Raw genomic sequence first — 27,426 nt, forward strand, 5'->3', positions numbered from 1 at the left:
GAGAACCAGCGCCGGTTCGCGCTGATCACCCTGCTAAACCCCCGCGGGTGAAAAATCGCCAGATCCATTTATTTGAAAAGCGAAGCAATAGAATTGACTTGTTTAGACTATGGCCGAAAAGGTTTACAATCTACATTTGATACAAGATGCCTGAAACACACATTGTCCAGCCTCGCGCAGATGAGATGGGTGTAGCCATGTAACTCGGGCCCGTGAACGAAAGCAGAGCAGTGTAGAGGCAGTTTGCCAGAGAAGTGCCCCCTCAAAGGTAAGGGGTCACATCGCACACAAAAAGTAACCGAAAATGGACCACAGACCTAAGTGTAAAGGCTAAAACTATAAAACACCTCGAAGAAAACGAGCAAATCATAACCTTGGGTTAGACAACCGTTGTTAGGACATCGTAAGTTGGACTATCTAAATGCAAAATTTTGTGCAGCAAACCATCCAACAACTGAAAAGATAACCCACTGAATGGGAGCATTATCTGCAAATCATAGACTGGTACTGGAATATATAAAGAATTCTTAAAACTCAACAATAAAAGACAACCTATTTGTAAAATGGGAGGATTTCTATAGGTATTTCTCCAAACACAAACAATGAATGCATGAGAAGATTCTTACGTCATTAAGGAAATACAAAACTGCAAGATACCACACCACTGGATGGCTAGGATTAAAAAAGCCGACAGGAACAAGCATCAGGGAGTGTGTGGAGAAATTACACCTCGCTGGTGGATGCGTTAACCGGTGGAGGCACTACGGAAATCCGGCTCTTCAAAAAGTTAAACGTGTAATCACCCAATGACTCAGCAATTCTTCCTAAGTATATACTCCAGAAAAAAACATGTTCACACAAAAACGTGAACACAAATGTTCATAGCCACATTACTTGTAACCCAAAGTGAAACCCAAATGTCCATCAACTGATGGATAAATAAAGTGTGGTAGGTATATCCATACAATGGACTATTATTCCAAAAAAGAACATGGGTGAACTTTGGAAACCTTAAATGAGAAGATGGAAAAACCATATACTGTATGCTTCCATTTATATGCAATGTCCGGTATAGGTAAATCTGCAGAGAGAATGTAGATTTGCGGTTGCCTAGGACTTTGGGTAGAGACTAATGAGTGAGTACAGGGTTGAAGACAGGATGAAAATATTCTAAAGTTAGACTGTGGTGGTGCTTACACAATCCTGTGTCTATACTAAAACCACTGAATTGTAGACTTTAATTGGGTGAATGGTAAGGTACGTGAATTACATCCCAATAAAGCCATTTTTGTTTTGTTTTTCTGTTTTTAAAAGTAAAGGTGTGTGTGCTTCTTCCCATCAGATGGAACGCAGATGTGACTGGTGCTAAAGCAGCTCTCTTGTGGCCTGGGGTTAAGTGCTGGCATCAGTAGATTAACAGCACATGAGTCTGAAGTTTTATGAAGTTGATCTCCCAGTCCTGAACTGCTTCCCTATGGACTTTTGCATGGAAATAAAGTTTTGTTTTTTAAGTCACTATTATTTTAGATTTTTCTGTCACAGCTAAATATAATCCTAAAGTATATACTACCCAGTCTAAAATCATTCATTTTCTATGCCTCAATTCTTTTTTCTAATTAGAGGTATAATTGACATGTAACAGTATACTAGTTTCAGGTATACAAAGTAATGATTCAGTATTTGTATATACTGCAAACAGTGCTCGCTTCGGCAGCACATATACTAAAATTGTATATACTGCAAACATGCCTCAATTCTTTAACCTACAAAATGGGTACCTTCCATTTTCTTGATTGTGGTATTATCAACAGTGGAAGGATACTTAGATAATGCATGTGTTAAATATTTAATTCCTTGGAAACTTAAATAAACTCAAGCTGCAGTTTCTTTGGATAATCTACTTTTACATACATCATTTGATAGCATTTTTAGGTCTGGAAGCACTTCATTCCCAATATCTGTACTTTGTTGCATATACTACCATAATTTTAATTTTGAAAGAAAAAAAGTAAAAGAAGAAACCCTGCATTTTTTCGCTTCTGCACAAAAATGTAATTTAAAGGCATCTGTCCCTAACAGCTACTATTCTAGTTAAAGTGATTGCATGTTCTGAATGTAATTTTTAGTTATACTAAAAATAACTGCAATAACCAAGAAGCCTTTTAATTAATATAAAAACTGATGCACTTAAAAATACCTGAAAAGATGCACACCAAAATGTTATTAGTGGTTATATTATTTGAAAGGTGAAATAGGTGATTTAAAGGTCATTTCAGCATTTTACAATTTTCTACAAAGAATATGAATTATCTGTGAAAAAATATTTAAAGCTAATGACAAAGAGCCAGATATTAGTTTATTGAAAAAGCCACTTCTATCTCAAGATTAGCGTGATGAGCAATTTCTTAATTAAATGGTTTGTACTTAGAGAAAGAACAAAGAAGTAAACCCTACCAAGGAGTCTTCATCCTAATTCAACTCAGGACACAAATGGTTTTTAAAAAAACCTACCTCTGAGTATTAAAAATATCACATTTTAACATTTCTGAGGATTAAATGAAAGTAACACTGATTAAAGTATCTGGCAAACAGAAGGCACCTAATAAATGTTGATTCTCAAACTGAATGACATTGCCAGTGCCAAATAAAAGTAACAAATACACCCAGATGCAACTACTGTGTAAGAAACAACTGTAGATTATTTCACAGATCCTTTTAATGAATTATTATTTCATTCTTAAGACAACATTCTTCAACTGTTAGCCAAAGATTGCTTTCAAAATAAGGCACTGAAACAGATGCATAATACCGTATTTTCAACACAATGAAACGTTAAGGAAAAGTGTTCTGAATGAAAAAGTCTATAAAATAAAATAAGACCAGTTTTACAGCCTGCATAACGCATACTAATTTAACTATTAAATCAGAATCCATAAAACCAGAAATGTACTTCTTGTATCAGCCTAAACAATGATTTTCAAGAGACTGATGAGTTTTGAAACAACTACGTAGGTCAAACTGTATTCCACACCTAAAATGTTTTGATTATTTTCAAGTTTGCCTTCCCTTGCCTTGCCAAATTCAATTTATATTTTCTAACATCAGTATGTTTTACATAATCCACACACTGAATTAACAACCTTTCAGTTTTGAATTTTTAAGGTAGAAAGCTTTAACGGATGATTCTCATTTTGAAAACCTGAGAATATTACTCACATTAATGAAGGTGTTCACAGTTACAGAAATGAAATATTGCTGATGATGGGTCTTTCTCCATAGGAATTTCTCACTGGGGTATATTCTACATGTACACATAAGAAAACCTCCAATGTATATTCTGGATAGATAATCAAAAACTGGAAAATCCACAAAGGAGGTTTTTTTTATAGGTACAAGGAAAGTATTTCCAATGAGAAGCCCTTTTATAGGAATATATGGAGAATCACACAGACAATGCAAATTAAATTATACAAAGCTTCATGACAGGCCTATAGGAAACCTTTTCTTACAGACTCTTGAAAAATATATTAACAATCATCTTATTTTTATATCTGAAAGAGTTCACTGATTTTTACCATCCCCTCATTTTAAGAATACCGTTTTATTTCACTGTGGGCTCTACTATAGCCGTAAACATAGTGACAGTACTTTCTATTATGTATCTGTTCACTTCTGAAAGTAAATGACAAAAGGAAAAGGCTCTCTTTTGCCCTTCCTCTCTTCCTGATGAAAAGATAAGCCTCTACCATATATGGAAGGCTGCGAGCTAGAAAAGGAAGCAGTCTTGTTACGGACCTCGAACACAAGATGTAGCTTACAAACCGGGTCATCTAGTTGTGTGTATTTCCCTTTTGTTATTCATGAGCTTCTAATGAAAATCTCATTTAAATGTTCCAGCCTCACCTCAGCTGTGCCTAGAGAAGAGGAAGTACAGGTTTATATTATGATTAAGAGTTAAAGGGGAACAGTCTAAGAACCAACCGTGGGAGAGAAAGGATTAAATGTAAAAGGTCCAGAAGTCCCATTTGAGGCGAGAATCTTCTTCCACTGTTCCTGGTGAAAACACGCAGGTTTATTTTCTTAGGGTGGAAGCACAGTGAAGGAATGGTTCTTCTACTACATACCTAAAAATCACTTGAGATATTACAAATGCAGAGATCTGGGACCCATCCCAGATACCATGAATCAGAATGTGTGTGGCAGATGCTTGGAACAGATACTCTGAAGTGCTTCCCAAGTGATTCTTACACTAAGACTCGAGAATCACTGTAAACTGCTTTGTAAGAATGGTTCTTTTTTTTTTTTTTTTTTAAGAATGGTTCTTGCAGGAGGTCCCTAAGTCAAACTATTTTCATAACCAAACTAAGACATTATTTGCACCCCCCTCTCGTGAATATACAATACAGCAGCATTTACCAGAGGCCATACGATGTGCAACATCCAACAGAATGAAAGTTGAAGCAGATACGAGAGTCCATCTGTCTTCTCTAAGTCAGATGGTAAAGACAGTTGCAAAAAATGGAATACAATGCCACTTTTCTCACTGAATTTTTTAGAAAATGCATTTTCAATAAAATGTGGTTTTATATTAACATGTGCTTATTATTTTTAATGAATATTTTATAATTTTTCAGTATCATATACATAACCCATATAAACAAAAGGTCTTAAGACCAAAAAGTTTGAGAACTGCTCTTTCCAGCAGACACCCAGTGCCCTGTGAACATTACTGCTGATAGGTATGGCTACTTAGTTCCTTGGCACATTCAACATAAATTCTGCTTTAAATAAGATTCAATAGGTAATTTGCAAAAAAAACTTCTTAAACTTATCTTCAGGCAAGGGAATTCAATCTGACAGTGAAATATAGAAGTCTAACCAGTTTGAATTAAAAGAATAAGATACAAAACATGTTTTCCTTGGTGGCATCAGAATGTAATAAATAATCCTTTAATGTATACACAGTTTGGCTCTGATATATATGGAATAGAAAGCCATACTTTATCTGATGCAGTTAAAAAATATTAAATAGCAATGTGTCAACACAAGCATTAGATTCTAAGTGAGTGGTACCAAATGAAAGGCTAACTCAAAAATGTTAGCTAAAAACAAATCCCTAATTTTCAAAAGAAAATAAAATAACGGCTGAACTAGGGTTCCTGCATAGAAAAGAAATTTTTAAAAATTACACTTCTTGAAAATGTCAAAATGTGAGTAGGCAGATTAATACTGACATTATACTAAGCTGCACAGTTTTATTCTTAAAATACATTTTAGATACTGTGCCAAATGAGTGTATTTCACCATTAGAAAGTAAAAATTGAGAACATTTTGAGGTTCAGGCATAGCTCTGGTGAAAGCAGTTCCTTCCAGCCTTCTGACTGTATCTCAGATGTAAGATCATTACATTGATGTTTTTAACCTGCCATGTATAATTGTCTTAATATATTGTTATTTCAAAAATCTGAGACAGCTAACATCTGAACATACCACTGCTGGTTGGGAATATCTGAATGAATGGCGCTGTGAATACATTTGCTAATTTATACCACATTAAGATTCTATATGATATATAGTGATTTAATATACCTTATTGTTGAATAACTGGTATTTGAAAATAAGTGTAGTTTTCTTTCTGAGCAGCCTTTTGGGAAAAGTGCACTGAATATAGTTTCCAGTCATAGTTCACTTTCCTAACTTGTACTTATTTAAGAAAATCTTCTCATCAGGAGGGAGTTTAATAGTGCTCGAACCAAAAGTCCAGTGAATCTGACTTCCTTTCCCTCATTTTGGTTTGGATGTTCATTTACAACCATCGTTTCTCTGCAAACTTTCCACTCAGTGTATCAAAAATCAATGTTATGAAAGTTCTCTAAAAGGTTCAGCGGTTTTTTGGAGTCTCTGAATGATTACAGCATTCTGTAAATCTGCTTCTTCCAATGTGAGTGTTTCATCTAGCAATTTGAGGAAAGGAAGAGCTGTGGCCAGGGAAAAGGGAGGACTTCTTTGAGATCCTTGGTATTTTTCGATGAAGTCTTTGATGTGGCTTATCCTGTAAAACAGCACAAACTATTAATATAATTTTATGAAAACCTGAGTAAATTTAAGGTAAGGTAGTAAGCTGAAGATATCTTTCTAGTTATGTTAATACACGGAATAGTCAAATTATGATAGAACTGATCATTTGGGCCATCTTTTTAAAGGCTGATCCTGGATAGTAAGGAATTACTATTAATTATCTTCAGTGTGACAAGGGTATTATGGTTCATTTTTATTTATATTTTGTTTTAAATTTAATTAATATATATTATTAGTTTCAGAGGTAGAGTCCAGTGACTCATCAGTCCTATATAATTTTATGGTTACATTTTTATAGAGTACTTCCCTTTTAAGAGTTACACATTAAAATATATAATGGGAAACTATACGAAGTTTAAGATTTCCTTGAAAACAGTTCACTAGAACTGAATGAACAATCACTATATCTTCTCTTTTGTTTGGGTACATGTGTTTATCTGGAAGTTCCTATAATATAAAGTTTATTTATCTGTAACTGGTTCTGAATGGATCGTATATGCACTACTATAGTACTATTACACAGATACAGGCTATGTCTCTTAAATACCAGGTCATGCTGTGTTTCAAACACAATTAGGAAAATTCCTAACTCAGTGTAGGTAGAATTTCAGTTACTGTAATCAACACTACAATAACTGCAATTTTGGAGGTAGCTCAAAGTTATGTTCACCTAAATATGTATGTATGTATGTATTTTTAAAGATTTTATTTATTTGATAGAGAGACAATGAGAGAACACAAGCAGTGGGAATGGAAGAGGGAGAAGCAAGCCTCCTGCTGAGCATGGAGCCTGATGTGAGCTCGATCCCAGGACCCTGGGACCGTGACCTGAGCCGAAGGCAGGCGCTTAACCACTAAGCCACCCAGGCACCCCTCTGTGTATGTATTTAGAGAGAGCGCATACAGAGTTCATTACAACTAAGATGCCAGTGATTTTTTTTTTTTTTTAAATTTTATTTATTTATTTTTTACACACAGAGATCACAAGGAGGCAGAGAGACAGGCAGAGAGAGAGGAAGGGAAGCAGTCTCCCTGCCAAGCAGAGAGCCCGATGTGGGGCTCGATCCCAGGACCCTGAGACCATGACCTGAGCCGAAGGCAGAGGCCTTAAGCCACTGAGCCACCCAGGCGCCCCGATGCCAGTGATTTTTAAGACACATCACCTTATGTTTTTTTTTTAAAGACTTTATTTATTTATTTGACAGAGAGATCACAAGTAAGCAGAGAAGCCGGCAGAGAGAGAGGGGGAAGCAGGCTCCCGGTTGAGCAGAGAGCCCGATGCGGGGCTCAATCCCAGGACCCTGGCATCATGACCTGAGTCGAAGACAGACGCTTAACGCACTGAGTCACCCAGGTGCCCCCACTTTATGTTTTGTTAAAAAAATCCAGATTATGACAAAATATTTTAACACTTAGAATTTTTGTATTTATTGAAAGCACAATTTCATGTAAACATTTCTCAAATCAAGCATGTGCTTCTATTAGAATAAAATGGTTAAGCCACTCTTAATACCTGAACATTGTTCAGGCTCAGATCCTTTCAATCACTTTTGATTCGGTCATAATGCGGTACACATTTTTTTCTTTTCTTTTTTTTTTTTTTTTTTAAGATTTTATTTATTTAAGGGGCGCCTGGATGGCTCAGTGGGTTAAGTGTCTGCCTTTGGCTCAGGTCATGATTTCAGGGTCCTGGGATCAAGCCCCATATCGGGCTGTCTGCTCAGCAGGGAGCCTGCTTCCCCCACCTCCCCTGCCTGCTTCTCTGCCTACTTGTGATCTCTTTCTGTCAAATAAATAAATAAAATCTTAAAAAAAAAAAGATTTTATTTACTTGTGAAAGAGAAAGAGAGAGAGAAAGCATGAGCAGGGTGAGAGGGAGAAGCGGGTTTCTCACTGAGCAGGGAGCCCAATGTGGGGCTTGATCCCAGGTCCCTGGGATCGTGACCAGAGCTGAAGGCAGATGCTTAACCAACAGCCACCCAGGTGCCCCTGGTACGTATTTTTCCACATAATACCAGCCCTCTGTATTAATGGGTGTGTTGGTGATAAAAAATTTCTTTAAAAAAGAAACTGTCTCTGAGATATTTTTTGTTCAGCTGAGACTTGTTCTCCATGCTTTGAGGCAGATGCCAAGAAAAAGATAATTATGTAATGACTGTCATGTGGTCAACCATGGATTTTAGGATAAACTCTCATTTCAGAGGGGCTAAAATGTGAAAAACTCAGAATTAATGAACTATGCCATTATCATGAAAAACAGAATTCTCCTAATCAATTCACTGAAATTCATTAACTGTCAGTCTATTAAACCTGTGTGAGTTGCCAAAAAAGTCTAGGCATAGTCTCATGTATTATTTGGGTACCAAAAGTTGGGATAATGAAAGGCTAAAGCTAACAGCAAATGTTATAAATATGAAAAGAAAACAGCAGGGTACTTGGGTGGCTCAGTTGGTTAAGCAACTGCCTTTGGCTCAGGTCATGATCCTGGGATCCCAGAATCAAGCCCTACATCGAGCTCCCTGCTCCGCGGGGAGTCTGCTTCTCCCTCTGACTTCTCCTCTCTCATGCGCTCTCTCTTTCTCTCTCTCTCTCTCTCTCTCTCTCTCTCTTAAATAAATAAATAAATCTTTTTTTTTTAAAGTAAAGATTAAAGGAACCATGCAGTAAAAATTTTTAGACATACACTATGATCTCTATGTTGTCATTAAGAGAATAAAAAAATGCAAATCTAAAAAGCTGTAAGAGGGTAAAAATAGTAAGTACACATTAAGCTCAAAAGGAGGCAAGAAAGGACGAATAAAGAGTAAGAAGGGGTGCTGGGTGGTACAGTCATTAAGTGTTCAACTCTTGGTGTCTCCAGTGGGGCTCGGCAATCAGCATGGAGTCTGCTTAGAACAGTCTCTCTCTCTCCCTCTGCCCATTTTCTCACCCCCAGATAAACAAATCTAAGAAAGAAAAAAAAGAAAAAAAAAAGAATAGGGGTGCCTGGGTGGTGCAGTCAGTTAAGTGTTCAACTCCTGGTGTCTCCAGTGGGGCTCGGCAATCAGCATGGAGTCTGCTTAGAACAGTCTCTCTCACTCCCTCTGCCCATTTTCTCACCCCCAGATAAACAAATCTAAGAAAGAAAGAAAGAAAAAAAAAAGAATAGGGGTGCCTGGGTGGTGCAGTCATTTGGGGACCCAACTCTTGGTTTCATCTAGGGTCATGATCTCAGAGTCATGAGACTGAGCCCCGTGTGGGGCTCCATGATCAGCATGGAGTCCGCTTGGGATTATCTTTCCCTCTCCCTCTGCCCCTCCCACTCATGCTCACTCTCTCTAAAATAAAATAAATAAACCTTAAAAAAAAAAAAAAAGGAAAGAAAAGGGCACCTAGGTGGCTCAGTAGGTTAAGCATCTGTCTTGGGCTCAGGTTATGATCCCAGGGTCCTGGGATTGAGCCCTGCATTGGGCTCCCTGCTCAGCGGAGAGTCTACTTCTCCCTCTCCCTCTGCCTGCCTCTCTTCCTGCTTGTGCGCAGGAGCCTGCTCTGTCAAATAAATAATATCTTAAAAAAAATAAAAAGACATGGGGTAAAGAGAAAACAAAGAGCAAGATAGTAGCCTTAAACTCAATTGGCTCAGGATATTATATATCAATGTCAAAAGTGGACTAAACATTCCAATTTACAAACAAAGGGTTGTAGGGGAGGGGTTGGGGGGGCAGAGGGGTACCTGGCTGGCTAAGTCAGAAGAGCGTGAGACTCTTATCTCAGGGTTATGAGTTGGAGCCCCACACTGGATGTAGAGATTACTAAAAGGAAAAAAAAAAAGCTTAAAAAGTTTTTTTAAAAATAAAAAACAAAGCCTGGCCCACCTCTGCTGTGGACTATGGCAAGATGGTGACCATCGCCGGGCTTGGGGAAGCTATGCAGGGAAGCAAGCCCAGTTAGCCAGAGCCGCCCCGCCCTAGCAGCAGCATCAGGAAGAAGCTACGGGAGCTGAGCCCAGAGAAGCAGTGGCACCCTTATGGATGGTGGGCACCTGAGCCCAGACTCGCCCACCTACGTCTTGTACCCGACAGAGCAGAATGATGGCCTCAATCCAGTGATCCAGATCATTTACAGTGGAAAATTTAGATTGGATTATTTCTGGGCTGTCCTGCAGTGTGACAAAAGAAGTGAATGAGCATTTTTTTTTTTTTTTAAGAGATTTACTTACTCACTTGAGAGAGGGAGAGAGTGAATGGGTGCATGCGGACAGGAGCGGGGCAGGGGAGAGGAGAGAATCTCCAGCAGACTGCTTGCTGAGTGCAGAGCCCAATGCGGGGCTCGACCCCACCACCCAAGATCATGACCTGAGTCACAATCAAGAGTTGGATGCTTAACTGATGGAGCCATGCAGACGCCCCAGAAGTGAAGGAGCTTTTAAACTAACAGGAGATGCTACTGAGTTAAAAGCAGCCAATTATGCAATGGGGCATTTTTAGAAAGTTCTCTTAAAGTCACCTCAAAATGACTGACAAGAGGAAAGGAACTACCCCACTGTAATATTTGAGGAACAGGCCAAAAACTATGAAATTTAGCACCACAGGTACTAGTGGAATGAGGGCCCTGAGTTTATTGCCCATACTCTTGATTAGGATGCAAAGAATTACCACCACTGGGAACATCAACAATGGGTTATTCAGGAATTTAAGCTTTGGGATAATGAGCTGCAATATGTAGACCAATTTTTTTTAAAGATTTTATGTATCTGACAGAGAGTGCCAGCACAAGTAGGGGGAACAGCAGGCAGAGGGAGAGGGAGAAGCAGGCTTCCCGCCAATGCAGGGCTCAATCCCAGGACCCTGGGATCATGACCTGAGCCAAAGGCAGACACCTAACAACTGAGCCACCCAGACGCCCCAATGTAGACCAATTTCTTAAGGAGTATTTGAGAAATAACTGTTTGGACTCAAAGATACTTCGTAATTTCTAACACTACTGGCTATACTGGAGAGAGAAGTCCTTTACACTCTGGGAATGAACAAACTAGTACCACATAATGAAAGTGCATGCAACTATTTGGAAGGGATTTTACAGGACTGTGGTCTTTCCAAATATCCCAATCTACTAAATCCATTCCTTGATTTGCAACCAAGTCACAGGTCCCCCTTGTTCTTGTTCTTGTGGACATCTATGAAGACATGCTAGAAAAGCAATGTGACAGCAAGGAGGATGTTATCTCTTTTTAAAAGATTTAATTTTAATTAATCTCTACACCCAACGTGGGGCTCGAACTCACAACCCTTTGATCAAGAGTCACAAGCTCTGACTGAGCTTGTGAGCCAGCCAGCCACCCCAAGGAGGATACTCTTAATAAGCATTAGAGTTGTGTGAAATCCTGGCTTAAAAAAAAAAAAAGACACTTAAAGAAAGGAGTATTGGAGATATACTGAAGATCCTTTCAAAGCAAACACAGCATAGAAAGTGACCCACTGACAAACATATAGCATAACACCATCTAGAAAAGTTGATGGAATGCTTTAATTTTTGAAGAGACTCTACTACAGGAATTTCAAACTAAAGTGATCACTCCCTTTGCCTGTGGTATAAAACATATACTGCACTGCTTTTTAAGAACCAACTGTGAGGGTGCCTGGGTGGCTCAGTTGGTTAAGTGACTGCCTTTGGCTCAGGGTCATGATCCTGGAGTCTCAGGATTGAGTCCCGCATCTGGTTCCCAGCTCAGCGGGGAGCTGGCTTCTCCCTCACCCATCCCCTCTCATGCCCTCTCTCACTCAAATAAAAAAGTTTTAAAAAAAACAAAACAAAGGGGCACCTGCGTGGCTCAGTGGGTTAAAGCCTCTGCCTTCGGCTCAGGTCATGATCCCAGGATCTGGGATCAAGCCCCACATCGGGCTCTCTGCTAGACAGGGAGCCTGCTTCCCTTCCTCTCTCTCTGCCTCTCTCTGCCTACTTGTGATCTCTCTGTCTGTCAAATAAATAAATAAAATCTTAAAAAAAAAAACTCCCTCATCTTATAAAAAACAAAACAAAACAAAAAACCAATTGTGATGCTTCTTGGGTGCTGCTATTCAGACTGGCAATTTGATTATTTTATTTCATTCATTTATTTTTTGAAGATTTTATTTATTTGACAGAGAGAGAGCACAGGCAGGCAGGGGGCAGGCAGAGGAAGAGGGAGAGAAGTAGGCTCTCCACTGAGCAGGGAGCCCAATGCGGGGCTCGATGCCAGGACCTTGGGAGCATGACCCGAGCCTAAGGGAGACGCTTATCAGACTAAGTCACCCAGGCGCCCCTAATTATTATTATTTTTTTAATCTTTTTTTTTTTTAAGATTTTACTTTATTCATTTGACAGACAGAGACCACAAGTAGGCGGAGAGGCAGGCAGAGAGAAAGAGGGGGAAGCAGGCTCCCCGCTGAGCAGAGAGCCCGATGTGGGGCTCGATCCCAGGACCCTGAGATCATGACCTGAGCCGAAGGCAGAGGCTTTAACCCACTGGGCCACCCAGGCGCCCCCGCCCCTAATTATTTATAAAGCAAAGTAATTTGGGGGGAGAAGAAATAGTCTCATGAAGGAACTTATGTATATCAACATTTACTCAATCCCTTAGCATCAGCTCCTCCTTAAAGGGAATATGGGTCAGGATCTGCAGCATTAATGAGTGCAAGTAACTTGTATGTAATGGATATAATGTAACTTAAATTTTAGTTCAGGAAGCAGGGAATGCAACTGTTACTTCTGGGCTACTATGCCAAACTAACGAATCCCAAAAGAATGGTTTTATAATAAAATTACAGATGTACCCTAAAAACTTTTTAAATTTAAAATTAAAAAATAAAAACAAAGTCTGATTAATAATCACTTAATAAATACTGTTGGCCAGAGTTTTTCAAATGCTTTAGTCGTTCAAGAAAAGAAAAATCTAGGTGACTATTTGTTACTAAAAATGTTGCAAGTATTTTTCTAGACAAAGAAGTTGAGATTAAAATATTTTATTTCCTTGAAAATATAGAAACTTAGATAGGAATAGCAAATCCCCTCTTCCATTTTCCACATGTTTAATTTGCCTTCCTCCCATCTGAAAGAACTTGGGTCACAGAAGAACATCCTAAGGCACCATTTAAACATATGCTGCTTCTATTCTTGGGGCACCTGAGTGGCTCAGGCAGTTAAGTGATGGACTGTTGATTTCTGCTCAGGTCATGATCTCAGGGTTATGAGGTCGAACTCCACGCTGGGTGTGGAGTCTGCATAAGATTCTCTCTCTCCCCTGTGGCCCCTCCCCACCCTCTCTTATAAAGAAATTGTTAAAAAATTATGAACACATGCTTCTTTTATTATTATGATCAGCAGCTCTCTGATTCTGGCTGTGTAGGGTGGTTTGCTATTTAGAAATAATATAAGTGAAATGCCTTGAAGAGAGCCTAATATATAGAAAACATTCAATAGGCGGTAGCTAAAAACAAAACACAAAACAAGAATCAAAAAAGACTGTTAAGGGGCGCCTGGGTGGCTCAGTGGGTTAAAGCCTCTGCCTTCGGCTCAGGTCATGATCCCAGGGTCCTGGGATCGAGCCCCACATCGGGCTCTCTGCTCTGCAGGGAGCCTGCTTCCCTCTCTCCCTCTGCCTGCCTCTCTGCCTACTTGTGATCTCTCTCTGTCAAATAAATAAATAAAATCTTTAAAAAAAAAAAAAAAAAAAAAAAAAGACTGTTAACCTAAACATAAAAACTATACTCAAGTAACTATTGACAAGAAATACCTTTAAATATACAGAAACATAAATATATAGATACAATGAAATTAAAGAGAAAGATATGTACACCATGCAAGCATTAATCATAAGGAGGCTTATGTGACTATATTAATATCAGGTAAACTATGACAAAAAATTATCAGGGATTAAAAGGGACATTTCCCAGTGTTAAAAAGGTTAATTAATCAGAAAAAAAACTGTAATTTTACCTCTGTACAGACCTAACTACAGAGCTTTAACATATATAAAGTAAATTTTAACAGAAAGAAAGGAGAAATAGACAAATACACAATTATAGCTGTAGATTTTAGGACAGCTCTACCGCTAACTGATAAAATATGCAGGAAAATAAAGAAGTAACTCAATTTTATTAAAAAGTAATAGTAATTAGGGGTGCCTGGGTGGCTCAGTGGGTTAAGCCTCTGCCTTCGGCTCAGGTCATGATCTCAGGGTCCTGGGATCAAGTCCCACATCGGGCTCTCTGCTCAGCAGGGAGCCTGCTTCCTCCTCTGTCTCTGCCTGTCTTTCTGCCTGCTTGTGATCTCTCTGTCAAATAAATAAACAAAATCTTAAAAAAAATAAAAATAAAAATAAAAAGAAATAGTAATTAAGAGAAAGTGGAGGGGTGCCTGGGTGGCTCAGTCCATTAAGCGTGTGCTATCAGCTCAGGTCATAATCCCAGGGTCCTGGAATCGAGCCCCGTATCAGGCTCCCTGCTCGGCGGGTAGCCTGCTTCTCCCTCTCCCACTCCCCCTGCTTGTGTTCTGTTCCTGTGCTCACTGTCTCTGTCTGTCAAATAAATAAATAAAATCTTTAAAAAAAAAGAGAGAGAGAGAAAGAACATGGAGTTGGCAAAAGGAAAGTTAGATGGACACTCAAATGGAGAGCCCAGAACAGATCATCCGCTTTACAAAATAGATGTTACAGCAGGTAGGTCAGGAAATAAGTCTTTTCTACAAAGAGTACAATAAACAGGACTTGGCCATGTGACTTGCTCTAGTCAATGGGATGTTAGCACAGTGATACAAGTAAATGCGCTTGTGCCTCTGCCCCTGTTACGAGAACACTGACAAGTAGGGTGCTGATTCAAGGATGAGAGACACAGGAGTAGACCTAGACTCAGATCTGTAGCTTAAACTAGTGCTCCCTTAAATGATCTGCAAACATATGAATAAGCCCAGCTGAGATCAACAAATCCACATCAACTGACACATAATACTTATTATTCCATGCCATGAGATTTTTCTGGCTGTTTACTGAGCAATGCTGACTGATACATCCACATAAACAAATAGAAACCTAGAACATTACTAACAAAAATAGGATGGATAACTGATTTCATATAATGGAATATAGTATAGAAAATAAATGAGGGACAGCAATACACATCAACATGGATGAGTCTCAAAAAAAATTGTAGCATAACACATATGATTCCATTCATGTCAAGTTTAAATAAAAAGCAAAACAGCATTTCTTTCCCCTTACTGAACCTGATCCAAAAGCCACTAGGAGTGCAGAACACGGGGGCCAGAAATTATGATAGGGAATTGAGCTGGCCCAGAACAGGGAATCAGTCTAAACAGGGTTCAGAAGGCATCTGTACAGGAAAGCTGTCCACCTGCCTAGTGTCAGAGCCTGAAAAGCAGAAGGAGGGTGTTGGTGCAGGGGGAGGTAAGGCAGGGGTGGTCAGAGTGTAAGCAAGGTTAGGGGTATGTCCTACAAAAGTTGTCCAGGACAGAGTGTCAGAAGCAAAGTAGGGTGAGGAATATATCCAAATTGCGGGGTAGGAGAAGAAGTGGCCTGGAGTGGGCTGGAAGGAGCAGCCAACTGCAGCATGTCAGAACCAGGAAGGGGTGAAGAGACTAAGCAGGCATGGGGGAGAAAAGGGGTACTGAGTGTCAGAGCCAGAGAGCATGAAGAGGTCACTGACACGGGGTATTGAAGTGACCTGGGGGATGTGTCAGAAATGCAGCAGGAAGAGAAAGGAACTGAAATGGGAACTCAATCAGGATAAAGACCAAGCAGAGTGAAGAATTCTTCAAGTGGGGGAGGTGGCAACAAGGAAAAAAAGAGACTGGTTATATAGAAGAGGATTAATCAGTCAGTAAACATATTAATAATCATGGAGGGGTGCCTGGGTTGCTCAGCTGGATAACCAAGTCTGACTCTTGGTTTTGGCTCGGGTCATGATCTCGGGGTCCTAGGATTGAGGCCCATATCCAGCTCTCTGCTCAGCAGGGAGCCTGCTTCTCAACCCCCAACCGCCACCCCCTGCCCCACTGCTGCTCTGCCTACTTGTGATCTCTCTCTGTCAAATAAATAAATAAAATCTTTAAGAAAAAAAAGAAGGGGAAGGAGAAGGATGGGTAAAGAATGTCAAGCAGACTCAGCACTGAGTGCAGGGCCAACTAGAGGCTCGATCTCATGACCCAGAAACCATGACCAAGCAGAAACCAAGAGCCAGATACTTAACGGACTGAGCCACCCTGGAGCCCCAATTTATGATTTTTTTTTTAAGTTATTTGACAGAAAGAGAGAGAGAGCACAAGCTGGCAGAGCAGCAGGCAGAGGGAGAAGGAGAAGCAGGCTCCTTGCTGAGGAAGGAGCCTGACATGGGGCTCGATCCTGCATATGTCTTCGGCATATTCCAGGACCCTGGGATCATGACCTGAGCCGAAGGTAGTTGCTTAACCAACTGAGCCACCCAGGTGCCCCTTTATGACTGTTTAAAATTTAAACTAATTATTTGAAAATGAGCAAAACAATTCAGTATTTTTTTTAAGACATGTATGTACTTATCAAGTACCTATGTACTTGATAAAACTATGAATAAAAGTAGAAAATGATTAACATAAATTCAGAATACAGTATGTCTTGCACAAAATGAAAAGAGATATTATCAGGGAAAAGGCACATAAGGTATACTAAAATATATTCTGAGCTAGTTATGTTTATATGTGTGTGTGTGTGTGTGTGTGTTTTAAAGAGAGTGTGTGGGGATAGGCAAAGGGAAAGGTGGGAAGAGAAAGAATCTTTTTTTGTTTTGTTTTTAAGATTTTATTTATTTATTTGAGGGAAAAAGGAGAGAGAAAGAAAGAACGTGAGCAGGGAGGGGGTTGACGGAGAGGGAAAAGCAGGCTTCCCGAGGCACAGGGAGCCTGAGGTGGGGCTCAATTCCAGAACCCTGGGATCATGACTTGAGCTACAGGCAGATGTTTAACTGAGCCACCCAAGTTCCCCTAGATATGTAATTTCATTATTTTTTAAAGATTTTATTTATTTGAGACAGAGAGCATGAGCAGGGAGAGCAGCAGAGGTAGGAGTAGACTCCATGCTGACATGAGGCTCAATTCCAGGACCTGGGATCATGACCTGAGCCAAAGACAGATGCTTAACTGACTGAGCCACCCAGGTACCCCAAGTGTTCAACTCTTGATTTCGGCTTGGGTCATGACCTCAGGGCTGTGAGACAGAATCGTGTGTTGGGCTTCACACTCATGAGGGAGTCTGCTTAAGATTCTCTCTCTTCCTTTCCCTCTGTCCTTCCCCTCCTGAAATAAATAAATCTTAAAAGAAAAAAAAATTACATATCTAGTTATACAGGAAAGCCAATCAATTGATAAAAATGATAATCCATAAAACAAACTGAAAGTACTTCATTAATGTCCAAAAATATCTATTGTCATGACATATTGTTTAGAGAACTGTAAGATCCTTGGTTAGTTCTTAAAAACTGCCAACTGAACTGAAAAGAAATTTAAACATGAAAAAATTCAGACAAATAATGAAATGAAAGACTCACCTGTGAGAAATGTTAAATTTCTGGACAATCCTTTTTCCATTGGCTAACCAGATCTGTACATTAGTGATGGGTTCCAGATTGTTTAGTTGAACAGACAAATTATTTTTATTCTCAACTTCAATACTCTTTGCCTTAGAAACAATTTTTGGTGTGGCACTAAGAAAAGCCAGACAACAAAGTCAGGTGCATGTTGTTCATTAAGCAGAACTTAATCACTGAACAAATACTATAAAACTTTTACATTAAGTGTACCTTTTAGGAAGATATTAGCAAGTCACAGCTGTTTCCTGAATAACAACATAAAGATGCTAGTATTACTTATGTCCTTCATATATGATGAATGCGGGATCCTAATGAAATTATACATATCCAAGTAATTTGTAAGACTATAGAGTGCTATGTAAATATATTATAATTATTTTAATAGTGCCTTAAAGAATACACAATTTATTAGGGTTGAAAGATCTATAGACTTTACCTTTATCTACTACTCCCCAGGTTAAAATTTCTATAAGAAATGGTAAGTTCTTAAAACAAAAACAAGTAAGTAAAACAAAACAAAGTGGAGGAGCGGGCTAGGCTGGCTCAGTCAGAAGACCTTGTGACTGGGACTCTTAATCCAAGGATCAGGAGTCTGAGCCCCATGTTAGGTGTTGAGAATATTTAAATAAATGAATAAATAAAAACACTAACAAAATGCTAAGTTCTCTATAGAAATTAGTCCTTGGATTATAAAGGGGGAAACAAATGAAGCAAAGTATTTCCTGGTCATTCTGTAAGTCACATGTGAATTTTTTTTTTTTTTTAAAGATTTTATTTGTTTGACAGACAGATCACAAGTAGGCAGAGAGGCAGGCAGAGAGAGAGGAGAAAGCAGGCTCTCCACGGAGCAGAGAGCCTGATGCGGGGTTCGATCCCAGGACCCTGCTGAAGGCAGAGGCTTTAACCCACTGAGCCACCCAGGCGCCCCCACATGTGAATATTTTTATATGTGTGGATGAATATACAGATAACTTTATCAGTCTTGATAATCTATGAGAGAGTCTATGAGAATTCATCAAAATAATCACACGCCTAACCTCTTTGTATACTGTCATAAAGCATAGTTAGATATGATGAAGACTATAAAATTTAACAATTAAAGGCTTTGACAGGGGTACTAATTTTATCATGCATTTTTTCATTTTTATTACCACAAAATTCAGATACGTAATACAGAACATAAATGCTAAAGGCACTGATAACTATAAAATGTAACCCTATAATCTGAAGCTAGCATATGGACTCTGTAACATAAATGGCTATGCTCAAGTTGGTGGGTGCAAAGGAGAAAAATGATTTACCCATCAATTCCGTCTAAAGACCTCAGTAATACAGGTCCTTCAATTTGGTAAAATCAAAAAAGCCTTCATGATTTTTTAGTGTACTGCCAGCATATGTTAATTTACACTAAGGTAAACAGGAGTCCTCATAAAAGTTAACATGAAAAATCTCATTTCCAATGAGAGAAATGATAAGCTCTATAGAGCTGTTCTGTATCATAAAATAATGACAAGCTGAATATTAGTCAAGCCTGTATGTGCAAAGCACATTATGAGCCTACTCACCTTCCTAGTCTGTGACCCTGTCCTGAGAAGGGCTGGAATACAGGCTTCGTTGACATACATACTTCATTTTTTTTGTCTTCAACTTTAACATCCACCTCCTCTTTATCAAAAATTCCCTGTAATTCCAAAGGTAACTCCCTTGGAAGGTAAAGAAACAAAGTGATAAAGCTCCCAATGTTTTTTCTTTCTCCAAAAAACTTACTTACTCTCAGAATGCAAACAGAATTGAAAAATATATAGAAATAAGAGACATACAATCTTTACAATAAAAAAAACTAAATGTAATTTTTAAAAAAGATTCTGTTTATTATTTATTTGAGAGAGAGACAGAGATAGTGAGAGAGAGCACGAGCGGGGAGGAAACAGGCTCCCTGCTCGGGGCTGAACCAAATGAACCATCCAGGTGCCCCTAAATGTAGCTTATTTTTTAAGACTTTATTTTAAAGTAACCTGTATACCCAAATGGGGCTCAAACACACATCGCTGAGATCAAGAGTTGCAGGCTCAGGTCATGACCCCAGGGTCCTGGGACCAAGCTGCGCTGGGCTCCCCACTCAGCAGGGAGCCTGCTTGGACGTTCTCTCCCTCTGCCCTTCCCCTGCTTGAAGGAGTATGCGCACGCTCTCTCTCAAATAAGTAAGTCTTTATTTATTATTTTTTTTTAAGATTTTATTTATCTATTGAGAGACAGAATGAGAGAGGGAGAGAGAGAGCATGAGAGGGAGGAGGGTCAGAGGGAGCAGCAGACTCAGGGACCCCCCTACCCCACGCGGGATTACATCCTGAGACTCTGGGATCATGACCTGAAAAAGCAGTCGCTTAACTGACTGAGCCACGCAGGTGCCCCTATTTTTTTATTATTTTAAAAAGATTTTATTTACTTGACAGAGAGAGCAGGAGAACACAAGCAGGGGGAGCAGTAGAAGGAGAGGGAGAAGGTGGCTCCACCGAGTAGAGAACCTGATGCGGGGCTCGATCCCAGGACCCTGGGGTCACAACCTAAGCCAAAGGCAAAAAAGCTTAACCATCTGAGACACCCAGGTGCCCCTAAATAGATCTTTAGAAAATAAAAATAGGTGTACCCAGGTGGTTCACCTGGTTAAGCACCGGACTTGATTTTGGCTCAGGTCATCATCTCAGGGTCGTGGGATCGATTCTGCATTGAGCCCCACATGGGGCTCTGCATGGGGCTCCACACTTAGCAGGGAGTCTGCTTCTCTCCTTCTTCTGCTGTCCCCTTCTCGGTGCACACATGCACTCTCTCTAAAAATAAATAAGTCTTAAAAAAAAAAAAACAGGGACGCCAGAGTGGTTTAGTCCATTAAGCGTCTGCATTTGGCTCAGGTCATGATACCAGGGTCCTGGGATTGAGCCCTGTATCAGGCCAGCCAGCCAGGCACCCCCAACATGGAACTCTTGTTGATCTTGCGTCGTGAGTTCAAGCCCCATGTTGGGCCTACAGCGTACTTCAAAACAAAACAAAACAAAACCCCGCAAAACTTGTGTTGCAACTCCTAGATTTTTCTCTATACATACATTAAAACTCCATGTAATTATTTTATTTTTCCACAAATGGTACTGATCTATATACACTATTCAGTATTCTGTGAACTGTGTTTTTTTTTAAATTTTTTAAAAAAGATTTTATTTATTTACTTGACAGAGAAAGGCACAGTGAGAGAGGGAACACAAGCAGGGGGAGTCGGTGAGGGAGAAGCAGGCTTCCCGCTGAGCAGGGAGCCTGATGTGGGGCTCAATCCCAGGACCTGGGATCATGACCTGACCCTAAGCTAGATGCTTAACAACTGAGCCACCCAGGTAACCCTGCAAACTGTTTTTTAAAAACAATATACCACAGAAATCTTCCCATGTTAATATACAAAAATCATTCACTTTACCAAATGTATGCCATTCTGTTATTAAGTAGATAAAATGGTACAAATATATAAAAGGTCCCTTTTATCTTACTGATTTTTGAGAATTATGTATATATTCCATCTGCATTTCATATATGTAACAAGTATCCCCAGTCTAGCACTTGTCTTCTTCTTTTTTTTTTTTTTTTTTTTTTTTTTTAGCACTTGTCTTCTGACTGTATGTAAGTGTCTTTTGGTATACAGAAGTTTTTAATAGTTACATAATGAAATTTATCCTTATTTTTATATTGCTTCTGGGATTCATGCCAACTACAGTTATATTCAATAACATGGATTCTTCCAAATGAAACATGCCTGAAATGATCCTTCTATTTACAAAGACTGCTTACCCTTTTTTGATGGAGTTCAGAAACTGCTGACTTGCACCATCAGAGTAACTTCTGAAATCATCATTGACTGTGAATCCATTTTTCCATAATTTTATACTTATATCCACCTGCAAAGCAGTTAAGAAACAAAATGCATTATTAATAAAATATACTAGATTAAAAGTCTGAAAATTTTTTCTATTGTATATATTTTATGTATCATTCCTTTGTAAAATCTGAGATATAACTGACATATAACATTAGTTTTAGCCGTATAACATAATGATTTCATATATGCATATACTGAAGATGATTACCACAGTAAGTTCAATCAACATCCATTACCAAGCACAACAATTTTTTCTCCAGTTTTACTGAGAAACACACACACCACTATGTAAGTTTAATGCATACAGCATTATGGTTTGATTTATATATACTGTGAAATGATTACCACAATAGGTTCAGTTCATATCCATCATTTTATGCAGACACAATGAAAAGAAAAGAAAAAAGAATTTTCTCCTTGTGATGAGAACTTCAAGGACTTTACTCTCTTAACTGTACTATGGTATCACAGAGCAGTGTTAACTATAGTCATCACATTATGCATTGTATCCCCAGTACTTATTTATCTTAAAACTGGAAGTTTATGCCTTTTGACCACCTTCTGCCAATCCCCCTAAACCCTCTCTAAAATCTAATGTATCATTCTTAAGAGCGAACATCACGTATAAAATATCCAAAAATAATGTATATGGGGTCCCTTGCTGGCTCAGGCAGGGGGCACAAAACTCTAGATCTTGGGGCTGTGAGTTCGAGCCCTATGCTGGGCACAGAGTTTATTTAATTCAAGGGTACTTCAGATTAAATGCAGGACTGATTAAAAAGCTGTTTAAGGGGTGCCTGGGTGGCTCCGCAGTTAAGCCTCTGCCGTCAGCTCAGGTCATGATCTCAGGGTCCTGGGAAAGAGCCCCACATCGAGCCCCGCGTTGGGCTCCATACTCAGCAGGAAGCCTGCTTCTCCCTCTCCCACTCCCCCTGCTTGCGTTCCCTCTCTCGTGTGTCTCTGTCAAATAAATAAATAAAATTTTAAAAACAAAACAAAACAAACAACAAAAAAACTGTTTTAGAAGGTATCAGAACAGGGGTGCCTGGGTGGCTCAGCTGGTTGAGCATCTGACTTCAGCTCAGGTCATGATCCCAGGAGCCCTGAATTGGGTTCCCTACTCAGCAGGGAATCTGCTTATCCTTTCCCTACCCACTGCATGTTCTCTCTCTCAAATAAATAAATAAAGGAAGGAAGGAAGATATCAGACTTGTAGATCCTCTCCCTTGTCTCAAGCACTTATTCAATATACATTTACTGAGTACATACTAAGTAACAAACACTCCATTAAGATGTTTGGAAAATAATCATAATAACAATAGCATGTGTTATTAGCACATCTACCTACCTAGCTATGTATTTAGTGTGTAACAAATCCTGTTTAAAGCACTCTCCCCATATAAACTTATTTACCCCTCCCCAAATCCACACAAGGTAGGTATTATTATCCCTTTATATACAGAGAAAAATGAAAACACAGATTGATTAAATTATCCAAAGTCACACAGTCAGTAAGGGGTGGAGCTGGGGCTTGAATCCACATTTTTTTTTTAAAGTCATCATCTCACCGTTGTGGGATCAAGCCCCACTTTGGGCTTTGTGCTCAGTGCAGAGTCCACTTCAGATTCTACTCTCCCGCTCATGTTCTTTGTCAAATAAATAAAATCTTAAAACAAAACAAAACAAAACAGGAGAACAGAGGCTCCACACACAGCATGGAGCCCAACATGGGGCTTGAACTCACAATCCTGAGATGAAGACCTGAGCTGAGATCAAGAGTAGGACACTTAGGTGAAGAGGCAAGAAGGCAAATGAGTAGTGGACTGAAAGGACATCAGGTCGTAGGAGTTCAGCTAGATAGTTGTCAAACCATCTGAACACCTATAAACCCAACAGGAGATCGAAGAGACGAAGAGCAACAATTCTAGGAACAGAAAATTGACCCCTTCCTGAAAGGTAGGATGTGCGGAGAAGTGAATCCGAAAGCGACGGAAGACAGACCGTGGGGGGAGGGGCCGGCTCCCAGCAAGTGGCGGAGCAGCGCAGCACAAAATCAGAACTTTTAGAAGTCTGCTCCACTGAGGGATGTCACTCCAGAGGCTACACAGGGGTGGAGCCCTTGCGGGGACAGTGTGATCTCAGGACCCGCAGGGTCACTGAAAGATCAGGGGTGTCTGAGTGTGGCAGAGCTCGCAGGTATTGAAGCAGGGAAGCCAACTACAGAGATGCAGCCGAGGAGTGAGCTCTCAGCTTGGGGTTACCTTAAACTGTGATTCGAGGCACAGTCAGGGCACTGCTCACTGAGAAGGGACCCCACAAGTGGCAGATCCAGGGAGACTCACCTTTCTCCTCTGGAGGCAGGAATCTGCTAGGTTTGGAGACTCTAAACAGAGCTGTGTGTCAGAGACAGAAACGCTCGGTCACAGGCCAGATGAGCTCAGAACATAGCCGGAGACCAGGGAGACGGGATGGATTGACCCCTTTTCTCTGAGGGCACACTGAGGAGCAGGCTCCGAGCTCTCAGCTCCTATGGGGGAGGAGATTGGGAGGCTACCATTTTCATTCCTGTCCTCCAGAGCTCTAGAGAAGGCGTTCAGGTAACAAAAACTCCCAAGAGTGAACTTGAGCAGATTTCTTAGCCTTGCCCCTGGCAAGGGCAGTGCAATTCTGCCTGGGGCAAAGACATTTGAGAACCACTACACCAGGCCCCTCCCCCAGAAGATCAGCAAAAACATCCAGCCAAGACCAAGCTCACAGATCAAGAAGAATAGCAGGACTCCAGAGCTAGGGGAAAGCAATTCGTGGAATTCATGGCTTTCTCCCCACGATCCTTTAGTCTTGCAAAGTTAAATTAATTTTTTTTAATTTTTTTCTTATTCTAATTTTTTAAACGTTTCCTCTTTTAATGTTTTTTTAACTAGTTTATCTTAACAATACCTTTCTAGGGGCGCCTGGGTGGCTCAGTGGGTTAAGCCTCTGCCTTTGGCTCAGGTCATGATTTCAGGGTCCTGGGATCGAGCCCCGCATCGGGCTCTCTGCTCAGCGGGGAGCCTGCTTCCCCTCTCCCAACCTGCTTATCTGCCTACTTGTGATCTCTGTCTGTCAAATAAATAAATAAAATCTTAAAAAAAAAAACAACAGTAGGGGCGCCTGGGTGGCTCCGTGGGTTAAAGCCTCTGCCTTCAGTTCAGATCATGATCTCAGGGTTCTGGGATCGAGCCCCACATCGGGCTCTCTGCTCAGCAGGGAGCCTGCTTCCTCCTCTCTGTCTCTCTCTCTCTGCCTGCCTCTCTGCCTATTTATGATCTGTATCTGTCAAATAAATAAATAAAATCTTTAAAAAAAAAACAAACAAAAAACAACAGTACCGGGGCGCCTGGGTGGCTCAGTGGTTTAAGCCTCTGCCTTCGGCTCAGGTCATGATCTCAGGGTCCTGGGATCGAGCCCCGCATCGGGCTCTTTGCTCAGCAGGAGCCTGCTTCCCCCTCTCTCTGTCTGCCTCTCTGCCTAGCTCTGATTTCTCTCTGTCAAATAAATAAAAAAAATCTTTAAAAAAAAAAAAAAAAAAAAAAAAAAACAACAGTACCTTTCTTAAAAAAATCTTTTTAAACCTTCATTATCATAGTCACATTTTATCCTTCATTGTATTTAACCTTATTTTTTGTATACATATAGGTTTTTTTTTTTCTCTAAAAAATCTTGGGATACAATTTCTTCTAATAGATCAAAATATACCCTAAATCTAGCACAGGGCTTTGTTCTAGTCTCCAGCCTGAGCACATTCTCTTTTTTTTCTTTTTCTTCTTTCTTTTTCCAACCACCTGATCTTATCAATTCCTTTTTTAGAATTTTTTTTAAACTTTTATCTTTACAGTCATATTCCATCCCTTCATTGTGTTTGCCCTTATTTTTGTATATATGTATGCTTTTCTTTCTTTAAAATTTTGGGAGGTAGTTTCTTCTAAGAGACCAAAATACAAAATCAAGTGGGTGGCTCTGTTCTATTCACCAGTCTAACATATATACATATATTGTTTAATTTCTTTTTACCCCCTGTCTTCTCCCCCCCGTTTGGGGTCTCTTTTTTTATTTGGTTAGCATACTTTTTCTGGGGTATATGCCACCCTTTTAGTATTTTATTCTCTCATTCATTTATTCTTTTTTTTTTTTAAGATTTTATTTATTTATTTGACAGACAGAGATCACAAGGCAGAGAGGCAGGCAGAGAAAGAGTGGGGGAAGCAGGCTCCCCGCTGAGCAGAGAGCCCGAGATGAGATGCGGGCTCGATCCCAGGACCCTGAGATCACAACCCGAGCTGAAGGCAGAGGCTTAACCCACTGAGCCACCCAGGTGCCCTTGTTCATTTATCCTTATCTGAATAAAATGACAAGACGGGAAAAACTCACCACAAGAGAAAAGGAACAAGAGGCAGTACCGATGACTAGGGACCTAATCAATACAGACATTGGTAAATGTCAGATCTAGAGTTCAGAGTGACAATTCTCAAAGTGCTAGCCAGGTTCGAAAAAAGGCATGGAAGATATCAGAGAAACCCTTTCTAGAGAAATAAAATCCGTTTCTGGAGAAATGAAGGAATTAAAATCTAACCAAGCTGAAATTATAAAAAAAGGTATTAATGCAATCAAGAATGGAGACTCTTACTGCTAGGAAAAATGAGGCAGAAGAGAGAATTAGGGATATAGAAGACCAAATGACGGGGAATAAAGAAGCTGAGCAAAAGAGAGACAAACAACTACTGGACCACAAGGGGAAAATTTGAGAGATAAGTAATACCATAAGATGAAACAACATTAGAATAATCGGTATTCCAGAAGAAGAAGAGAGAGAGAGATGGGAAGAAGGAATATTGGAACAAATTATAGCAGAGAATTTCCCTGATTTGGCAAAGACAGCAAGCATCAAAATCCAGGAGGCACAGAGAATCCTCTTCAAAATCCACAAAAGTAGGTCCACACCCCGTTATCTAATAGTAAAACTTACAAGTCTCAGTGACAAAGAGAAAATCCCAAAAAGACCCTGAATAGCCAGAGGAATATTGAAAAAGAAAGCCGAAGTTGGTGGCATCACAATTCCAGATTTCAAGCTCTATTACAAAGCTGTAATTATCAAGACAGTATGGTACTGGCACAAAAACAGACACATAGATCAACGGAACTGAATACAGAGCCCAGAAATAGACCCTCAACTCTATGGTCAACTAATCTTCAACAAAGCAGGAAAGAATGTCCAATGGAAAAAAGACAGTCTCTTCAACAAATGGTGTTGGGAAAATTGGAGAGCCACATGCAGAAAAATGTGGACCATTTCCTTATAACACACACAAAAATAGACTCAAAAATGGATGAAAGACCTCAATGTGACACAGGATTCCATCAAAATCCTTGAGAACACAGGCAGCAACCTTTTCAACCTCAGCCACAGCAACTTCTTCCTAGAAACATCGCCAAAGGCAAGGGAAGCAAGGGCAAAAATGAACTATTGGGACTTCATCAAGATCAAAAGCTTTTGCACAGCAAAGGAAACAGTCAAAGCCACCAAAAGACAAACAAAGATACTCACAAACAACATATCAGATAAAGGGCTAGTATCCAAAATCTATAAAGAACTAATCAAACTCAACACCCAAAGAACAAAGAATCCAATCAAGAAATAGGCAGAGGACATGAACAGACATTTCTGCAAAAAAGACATACAGATGGCCAACAGACACATGAAAAAGCGTTCCACAACACCCAGCATCAGCGAAATACGAATCAAAACTACAGTGAGATACCACCTCACACCAGTCAAAATGGCTAAAATTAACAAGTCAGGAA

The 27,426-nt window shown here is 39.8% G+C and overlaps 1 protein-coding gene and 1 pseudogene across 6 annotated transcripts in view; one reads left to right on the forward strand and one right to left on the reverse strand.

The window, feature by feature from the left end:
* Window positions 1-2,681: 2,681 nt before the first annotated feature.
* Window positions 2,682-27,426, reverse strand: part of UBXN2A (UBX domain protein 2A) — a 49,668-nt gene continuing 24,923 nt past the window's right edge. For 4 of the 5 annotated variants that reach the window (XM_080814874.1, XM_080814875.1, XM_080814877.1 and 1 more), the window contains 4 exons: window positions 21,501-21,607; window positions 19,235-19,372; window positions 17,628-17,783; window positions 2,682-6,052 (listed from right to left, as the gene is read on the reverse strand). In XM_080814874.1, coding sequence (XP_080671000.1) covers window positions 5,860-6,052; window positions 17,628-17,783; window positions 19,235-19,372; window positions 21,501-21,607 — 594 coding nt within the window. In that variant the 3' untranslated portion in view covers window positions 2,682-5,859. Of the gene's footprint in view, window positions 6,053-16,896; window positions 17,392-17,627; window positions 17,784-19,234; window positions 19,373-21,500; window positions 21,608-27,426 lie in introns of those variants that run through there. The other variant, XM_080814878.1, reaches the window with a different exon arrangement.
* On the forward strand, window positions 10,085-11,549 carry LOC308349862 (protein farnesyltransferase/geranylgeranyltransferase type-1 subunit alpha-like; annotated as a pseudogene). Its single transcript has 4 exons — window positions 10,085-10,221; window positions 10,460-10,778; window positions 10,967-11,289; window positions 11,421-11,549. The product of its transcript is annotated as a protein farnesyltransferase/geranylgeranyltransferase type-1 subunit alpha-like (transcript).

This window comes from Martes martes, assembly GCF_963455335.1.
Source record: "Martes martes genome assembly, chromosome: 9".
Lineage (NCBI taxonomy): Eukaryota > Metazoa > Chordata > Mammalia > Carnivora > Mustelidae > Martes > Martes martes.